The 9,481-nt window shown below is 31.6% G+C and overlaps 1 protein-coding gene across 1 annotated transcript; it reads left to right on the top strand.

Annotated features, from left to right (window-relative positions):
- The first annotated feature begins 2,664 nt into the window (after positions 1-2,664).
- ORG1 (OBP3-responsive protein 1) lies at positions 2,665-8,853 on the top strand. The gene is given in 15 exon segments (XM_028048127.2): positions 2,665-2,865; positions 3,413-3,748; positions 3,832-3,875; positions 4,048-4,126; positions 4,210-4,326; positions 4,478-4,660; positions 4,801-4,887; positions 5,447-5,550; positions 5,629-5,716; positions 6,358-6,438; positions 6,526-6,602; positions 6,936-7,071; positions 7,326-7,388; positions 7,952-8,578; positions 8,580-8,853. Coding segments are annotated over 14 exon segments (2,034 nt in total). The 5' UTR covers positions 2,665-2,865; positions 3,413-3,427; the 3' UTR covers positions 8,607-8,853.
- The last annotated feature ends 628 nt before the right edge of the window (positions 8,854-9,481 follow it).

The raw sequence follows: 9,481 nt of genomic DNA, 5'->3' as shown, positions 1-9,481 counted from the left end.
TTAGACAAATTTGTCTATACAATGATTAAATGAGTCTACTAATATATATTAGACAAGTTACTTTATATATTAATTTGACGAATTTAACAATACATATTAGGTGATTCTAACTGTACACATTACTCCATTGTATAATATCATTGTCTTACGTGTTTTTTTGGCATAATTTATCCTATGTATTTTTAGATTGACTATATTTTATATTTTTCTACACCATCTATTATTTTTTTAAATTAGTCTATATTCACACAATGACTAAATGAGTATAGAAAGAAATATTACCCGAATTATTTCATACGTATATTAGATGAGTTTAAAAATACACATTAGACAATTATATTCATGCATCAATTAAAATAGTATAGTATCACACATTAGACGAGTTTATTCTCACATTGATTAAATGAATATCTAACAATATTATATTACAGGCGGCTGTTCATACACTAATTCGATAAATCTACCTATATAAATTGATTAGACGAGTCTAACGATCCTAATTAGATGAATTTGTCTATACAATGATTAAACGACTCTACTAATATATATTAAACAAGTTACTTCATATACTAATTAGACGAATCTAACAATACATATTAGACGAGTCTAGCCGTATACATTACTCCACTTTATAAATCATTGTCTTACATGTATACATTTATTTGCATAGACTAATATTTTTATTTTTACAATTTTTACTCCTTATATTTTTTATCGTCTAACTTTTATATTTCTAAATCATTTACATTTCTCTGCATTGTCTAACATTTATAATATTAAAAATGTTTATTATTTATTTCCTAAACCTCTAAATCTCTTATAATATAATATATTTACTATATAAAAAAACACATAAACAAACATAATCCCGTCCATAAACACAAGTTTGTAGGTTTTGGGTTTACAAAAGTAACCATTAAACAATTTATTTGTTGGGTTGCATTGTAAGGCTAAACAAATAATTTTTATTTTTTTTATTTGGTTCTTATTTAGTCCTAATCTCATCTTGAAATTGTTAGTATGATAAATTATACGATTAAATATAATGTTTAATATATATTTTATGACAAATATGAACACTTTAGAGACAACAAAGATACTTAACCTTAACTTTTACCATTTAAAAATTTATTTATAACAACAAAATTCATTAATTATTACTTTTTTCATGTTATCAAAATATTAAAAATTTACATAAAAATATTTTAATATATATTACCATGCGATAATTTAATTATTTATTTAAATTATTAAACTTTTAAAAATCACATCTATCTATTATATATAACTATAAATATTTTCAGGTATAATTACTGATTTAGTCTATTATTTTTTTGGTTTGGTTCAATTTTGTCACCTTATTATTTGTTGGTTTAATTTGGTCTCCCTATTATTGTGGTTGGTTCAATTTAGTCTCCCAATTATTTAAAAGTGTTCAATTTGAAATTTGGTCCTCTGTTACGTTGGAGTTAACATCGGGCACGTGTCAAGATTTAGTCTGTTATTTTTTTGGTTTGGTTCAATTTTGTCACCTTATTATTTGTTGGTTTAATTTGGTCTTCCTATTATTGTGGTTGGTTCAATTTAGTCTCTCAATTATTTAAAAGTGTTCAATTTGGAATTTGGTCATCTGTTACGTTGGAGTTAACATCGGACACGTGTCAAGATGTGAAAATTATTATTATTTTTTATTATTATTTTTTTAATTTTTTTTTTCTAAAAATTTATAAATTACCACGTGTCCACGTAACAATTTACGTCTTGATACTTGACCGTGTAAAAGTTGTCTTCAATTTAGTCCTCTAATTAAATTTTTGGTTTAATTTAGTACCTTTATTTTTTAAAACAGTCCAATTTTGTCCTCTGCAAGACCAAATTAGTAAATAAACTTAATTATAACTTATATATACATGTTAAATTTTTATTTTTTTTTGAATTTATACATCAAATCACTATACCTAAATATTCAAATTATTTTATTTTTTATAAGTGTAAAAAATTACAAAGGTAAAAATGTAAAAAATAAAATAATTTGAATATTTGAATGGAGTGATTTGATGTATATATTCAAAAAATTATTGTAAAATATATATAAGTTGTAATTAAGTTTATTTAAAATGACAAAATTGGATCATTTAAAAGAATATGAGTATTAAATTGAACCAAAAATTTAAATAGGAGATTAAATTGAAAACATCTATTACCACTATCATGTGTCAAGACCGTAAACTGTCACGTCACATGACTTTATAATTTTTTAGAAAGTAAAAAATAAAAAAAATTAAAAATTTCACGGCTTGACACGTGTCCATAATGTTAACTCCAATTTAAAAGAGATGATCAAATTAAACCTTTTAAAATAATTGAAAAACTGCATTGAACAAACCAATAGTAAAAATCAAATTGAACCAGACCAAAAAATTAAGAAACTAAATAAGTAATTATCCTATATATATAAATATTTAAAACCTATCTATTTAAATATTACAATAATTATATTATACAAATAAAAAAACCCGTGCGTACGCACGCGTATAAAGACTAGTTGGAATTAAAATAACGTGTTTATCTTGAATTCTTAATAGTTTTATTTATTTATTTATCTTAAATATTCAATTTAATATAGAGTAGAAATTGAAGAGTAGTGAAATGAAAGAGGTTGAAGAGGCAGATGGATAAAAAAAGACAAATAAAAAGCAGATATTTGGCGAGGCAGAGGTTGACATGCGAAAAACACGTGGGAAAGCGTTTCAGGCATCCCCTCGCACGCAACTCTCACACCCTTCTTTTCTATATGAATATGTAGGACTACCAATCTTCTGCATCTCTGCGCTCTTCTATTCCGCTTCGATTCTGGTTATTCTGGTAATTATCTTCCAAAATTCACGCTTTCTTTTTCTCCTCTTTCCACCTCATCTTATTTGCTAAGACGATTTCCCCTTTTATTCTCATCTTCAATTCCTGAAGTTCTGCAATTTTTGAATTTTATCATGCATATGCTTAGATTTTTCATCCTGTTTCTTATGGCTTGGTCACCACAGTAAAATGTTTTGCGACATCTTATATTCTTTTACTGTAAGAAAAAACTAAGATTACTGATTTGCTTCTGAAATGTGGAAAATCATAAATAGAAGCTTCGCACGTTGATCAAAGTTGGGACTTGAGTTTGTTGTTGAAAAATGAAGCATGGTTTGGGCAGTTTAGGCATGTGAGGGACACTAAGGGAGATGGTTAAAGACAATCACATATTTTGCTATTTTCTGTATGTACCATTGAGCCAGATAATGTTAACTTTTTCGTTTGCTTATCTGTTAAATAGGATGTGTAGTAAGTTTGTTTTATGTGTGTTGCACCATTGATGGATCTTCTGAAGGTTTTCTGGTACATTATGTAATGCTTTCGTTTTTGGCAGTCAGAGGTATGATCAATGGCGTTTTGTGGAACTGCACCAAACCCGGTTTCTGGGAGTAGCAGCTTAGCGTATTCACTTCAAAATTTGTCTACAAAACTTATTTTACCAGTTCCGCTGCATTTTACTGGACAGTTCTCTAATTTAGTCAGGAAAAAGAGCAGGGGAGCATGTTGCTCTTCATTAAGGAGTGCTGCATCTGCATCTTCTATGGAGTCACAGGAAGATGCTCCAAGTACATTTTCAGTTTGCTTGGAGGAGGAACTAGATCATGTTATACGGTTCAAAATGTCAGACTTTAGGATTTTAGATTCAGTTAGCATTGGTCTTGGTGGGCGGGTATGAAATTTTAAATAAGTTATGATTGTCATGGCTGGATTGATTTTTTAATGCTGGTCTGATTGAATTAAGTTTTCCTGTAGTCGGATGAGATAGTTTTTGAATGCATGGTGAAGAATAGTTGTAGGTAAGTTAATTATTTATTTGCTTCAGGTTGTACGGTTTGTTTCAATTATAACATCTGTATGTTTTTGAATGCATGGTGAAGAATAGTTGTAGGTAAGTTAATTATTTATTTGCTTCAGGTTGTACGGTTTGTTTCAATTATAACATCTGTATGTTTTCATTTTCCTCCGCAGTTCTTTGTATGGCAAAAGAGTTGTGCTTCGAAAGCTTTCTAGTGCACAAGCTAAGCGTCGGGGCAAACGAGCAATAGAGGTGTGTATGTTAATCTTTTAATATTACAAATTAAACTGTTTGTAATTATATCCCATCGCAATTTATTTGCTATTGCCTTTTAGGTTTTGAAGAAGCTGGTTCGGCGTAAACTTCTGTATCATTCTTACTCAATGCAAGTTCATGGTTATATCTATTTGCCTGCAAGTGATGATAGTGATTCATTTATCTTGGTACATGGGGTAGGTATTAATCTTTGTAAGATTTAATTTTTTAATTCTTTAATATGAATGATTCTTTCTTATTGTGAGTGTTTTCTCAATTTTTGTCTTCCTTCCACTGTGTAAAAAAAAAAAACAAACTCAATGTCCTTTTAAAAATTTTTCCTTGCAGTATCATGGCAGTTTTTCTTTGAGACACTGGCTTGAACGGTCAGATTGGCTTCCAACTTTGGAGGCCACTCTTGCACTGGATGAAGAGTCTGTTAGAAAGGTCGGAGAAGATAGAACTGGAGGTCCTGCCGTTTCTAGGCAGTTGACACTTATTCGAATATTGATGAGGGATCTTCTTATTGGGGTATTTCCCCCTCCCCCATTTTTTTAAAAGTTCCTTGAGTATTTTCTTTGATTGAAGACAGTTTTATTTTTTAAGTACTTTATATATTCTACGTAGAAGTAGGAGAAATGATATTCTCTTTTATTGTTTATTTAAATTAGGTAAATTACCTGCACAGCCATGGTCTTGCCCATACAGAGCTGACACTGGAAAATGTTCATATAAGCCCAGTAGACAGACATATCAAAGTGAGCATTGTTATTCTCTTATACAATTAAAACTATGGCATTCTTTCTTCATTCATTTTCTGTCTTAGGTGTGGATTATATTTGCTATTTGACTGATACTAGAGGTAGTTTTATGCATCTATTGTGCTGTAAACTCATAGAACGTCACAAAGACAACCTATAATTTTTATTTTGTTCATGGTTTAAAAATTATTGTAATTCTGCACAATAGAAAATGGTATGTCTATACTATATAAGTCTATGCTAATATATAAAGGAAATGCAATTTTCTTAACTGGTTTTAATGTGCACATTTTTTGTACATTTTACCCTTACTCTCACAACATTTTGGTGTCTGAGTTTTTTTTTATGAAAACTGCTGGATCAAATGTTATTTTAATTTTGGTCTCTGCAAAAAAAAAATGTGTACAGAAGAATGGACTTACTGGTGATTTCCAGATGGTTAATAGTTCTTATGTAGGCAATCCAAGTTACTGCAAATTGATAATGGTGTTTCTTGATGTAGAATCTATTCAATCTTTCCTCATGGCTGGCTTAACCTTGTGTGTTTGCTTAACAGGTAGGCATATTGGGTAATGCTGCTGACTTTTACAAGGATGGTTCGAAAGACAGCTCTTTGGACAACTTGGACAGGCGAGAAATGATGATTGCATTTGACATGAGGTTTGCCCTTTGATTTTTTAGAAAAGTATCTCTCCAACTATATAATGTTGTTGATACCTGGTTATCTCTGTTGTAAAGATGTGTGGGCTTCATAATGGCTAAAATGGTAATGCGGGAACTTATGGATCCTTTGGTTTTTGCAAAGTTCAAATCGTTCCTCATAAAGGTATGATAAGCTATTTTTCAATTTTGGTCTCTTGAATGTTTAAAAATAACCTGAGCTTTTTTTGAAGGAAAAAAAAGTAGTTGGTCTAAATGCTTTAGACTACAAGTGTCCAACAATGCTTCATGTCTGTAATACGTCCCCCTCATATGAACTAAGACCTAGATAATTTGTTCTCTTTTCCCCTTTTCTGGAAGCTTTTTACACACATTTATCGACAGCGGGACAGGACATATACCATTATCATGAACATTTAAAGATTTAGCAGTTGCTGACATTAGTAGTTATTTCAATAAAAAAAAATGGTTAAATAACCTGATTCTGTGTAGATCACTCAGGAAAGATTAGTTATAGGACTATTTTAGGGGTACACTCGTCTTCAATTAAGTAGTGTGTGTGTTATATAGGGTTTTTTACAAATCTGGATATTGTTGGACTTATTGTCATCTCTGTTTACTCTAAATCAATATAGAAATATTTAACCATATTCTTTATTCCTGTTAACCAATTTTTCATTTCTGTTCATCTTTTTATCACTTTGTTTATGATACCTGATGCATCAAATGTTTTGTTTTTGCTTATTCTTATCTGGATGAAAGGGTATGATGTGAATTTTCTAATGATAATTCATGTCCCACCTTCAGGGGTACGATCCTTCATGTCTACGAGAGCTTATGTTGGAAATCCTTGGCAGAAGTTCCCCATATGGAAATACTGGATTACAAGTAAGTTTATTCTTATTGAAAGTTTCTTGATATTTTGTGCTACATTCTTCTTTTCAAATTTTTTGATGCCTTTCTAATTTCTTGCAGATACTTGATAGGAACTGGGGAGCTGGCTGGCACCTTTTATCTTTATTGCTTGCAACTAAACCTTCTCAAAGGATAAGGTATGCTGTGAAGCAAAATTGCCAGTTGAAAGTGTGTATAATTTCTTCACCAGTGCTACTATATTTGGCTAGGATTATGTCTTGCACATATGTCAAGATTTTAGAGAGAAAAAACTTTAGTGCCACGAAGGAATTTCAGAAATAAAAATAGTCGTAGAGAAAAGTTTCAAGTTTCATTAGTATTTTAGGAGGCTTAATCTTTTGGCAACAAGTAGCTAGTTTCTCAGACTACTGTGCAAACTTAAATATAGTAACATTTGATTTCAGATACCACTTTAATTTACCCGACTTTTAGGAGGTATACTAGTGTTAACCATGTAAACATTTATACAGTTGTTTGGATGCTCTTAGACACCCATTTCTATGTGGGCCAAGATGGCGAGTTGTCTCATCAATGGATATTATCAGATGGGGTCTAGGTTCTACTGCAGTGCGTATTACAGAGGAGTACATTTATCGCAAGCCTCAGGTATTCATCTAACGGTGCCCCTTACATGCAAAGTATCCCATGTTGCCTTTTAAGTTTCTTGATACTTCTTCAGGAGCATTTACATTTGTTGGTGTCTGATGTCCTCAAGTTTGTTCTTACTAATGTTGCTTTTCATCATTTATATACTGTGCTTTATCTCTTAGCGATAGAAATTGACATAAATCAAATTACATTAATTATATGAGGAACATATGTACTACAAGTTTGACTGATGGGCGTTTTCTATGTTTTAGCGCAGCAGGCTTGCCCATTTAATTGACTTAATGGAGATGTTGAATCCCCATCCAAAACCAAAGGTAATTAGTGATTAAAGTTTCTATATTTTCCTGATATTGGTGTTTGTACTATATTTTTTGCTTTAAAGTAGTTTCATTTCTTTTATCAGTAATAGTGAAATAATTAATTCCAAAAAAATCTCAGCCATTTCGCCTGCACTTCTGCACCATTTATTGAAGTTACAAGGAAATCTCACATTAGATGGGAATGAAAGTTAAGAAACATACAAGTGGGAAATACTATTGTACTTAAGCCTTATGGTAAGGTTTTGGATTGGATGTGATATAAGCTTCAAAGTTGTAGTTTTCTCGTGGCTTATTGATGGAAAACCGCGGTGAAGTGTTACATAAAGGAGAAATGAGGTGCTTTAAGCCATGAATGTCCGTTCCAACTTCTTGCCATAGACAAGTCCATTATAAAAAAGAAACATAAAATGCTTAATAGCATAATTAATTCTCACTATTTGGACATAGTATTCTTATTAGTTGGGGGGATATAAACATGATCTTAAAATTGGGTGCGATTTATTTTCAAAAAGAAGTTTATTGCTTATGCTAACTTGTGTCACTATTTATGTATGCAGAACTGGCTGGACCTGCTTCCAGGCAAATGGCGTCTATTATACTGCACGGGGAAGCATATTGGCCTGACCCTTCGCCAACCACCTCTCCGTGTACTTGTTGGCGACGTGCATTTAACAGTGACAAGAGAATCAAAGTTGAAAGCTAATCTTTCATTTGACTCTGACATTGGGTTCTCTGTGATGATTGGTCAAGACTGGCCTCTTGACAAAGCTGGTAAGAGTGGAAGATTGCGGGTGAATTCTTCATTTACGCTAAGAGCTGGGAGACGGCTATATCTGAATCATGACAAGACCACTGAGAAGTTCTTCTTTGGCCCTTCCAGCAATGTGGAAGCTTTAGCCCAGAAATTTAAGGGCAAGAAATGGAGTAAAATAATCCCTTTCAAGGAGTTTCCGTCAAGTCTTCCGGCAGCCAAGCTTGCATCAGGTGATATTGATGTGACAATGAATCTTGACGATCCATTAGACCAAAACATTGATACTGCAAAAAGTGTTCTTCAAGAACTAAGAACACAAATTCCCCCGGAAGTGTTTGATTTGTCTAAGCTTGTGTGTGGAACCTATGTGGACTCAAGGCTGCTTGTCCTACGAGGGGTTAATGGATCCGCGCTCCTATTTACAAGGTCTTTTTGTGGACAGAAACAGTAGTAGTTAGTTGTTGCTGTAGCAGATTCAAAATTATTGTTTGTGTATACTTTTCCTTGTCTATTGTATAGTTTGGTCCATTGTGATCTCAAATGAACATTTTCCTCCCACCCCAAGAGGTAGTCATCCCTGCTGTTGATCTTTAAATGTAAAAATTGTATTTTTTTCAAGTAGCAGTGTTCTTTGTAAATACTGTTAGTTAAAAGCACCTTGGAGGGGTGGGCGGAGAATGTAGAACATTTTGATGATCTTTTCAACCTGATATACAATATTGATCATTGAGGATAAGAATTACATGAAGAAACAGTCAAACCAGAGTAGCAATCACTTTAAAATGATATATTTACCACGTACTAAACATAGCATTTATTAAAATCCCGGTGCAATTTATTTAACTTTCAAGTGTTATCGGTGAGTTGAATCTATTACTTCTATCTTTTTTCTAAATTCACCAAAACAATCTTATAATCTCAAAGTGTCAGTGAGAAAAAAAAATTGAATCCACAATTTCTCTCACTCTTTTTTAACTCTACTACTAATTCAATCTTATATCACCGGTGTTAGAATATGTCATCTAAAATATTGATTACAATGATATAAACGAAATTTAGTGGCACGTCACGGGTACGAAAATGAAACTCAAAGGGCTTGAGAGATCTGTAAAGAATACGCAATACGCCACTCTTTATTCTTACAGACTTGCGTAGATAAATTTTTTCCAATTTTTTCATAACCACTTATTAAACAAAATAAAACATATCTAATTCCAATTTACATTCTTGATATTTCCTTGACTTACCTGTGAAAAATTTAATACAATTATTCCTATTAATTTGCATAATTTAGAGTGAAACTAGTAATTATTTACAATGATATCGATCTTTA

The sequence above is a fragment of the Vigna unguiculata genome, chromosome 9 (assembly GCF_037176805.1).
Source record: "Vigna unguiculata cultivar grain cowpea cultivar isolate G323 ecotype 2 chromosome 9, ASM3717680v1, whole genome shotgun sequence".
NCBI classification, from domain to species: domain Eukaryota; kingdom Viridiplantae; phylum Streptophyta; class Magnoliopsida; order Fabales; family Fabaceae; genus Vigna; species Vigna unguiculata.
Note: the sequence above shows the minus strand (reverse complement) of the source record. Positions and strands in the feature narration are given on the sequence as shown.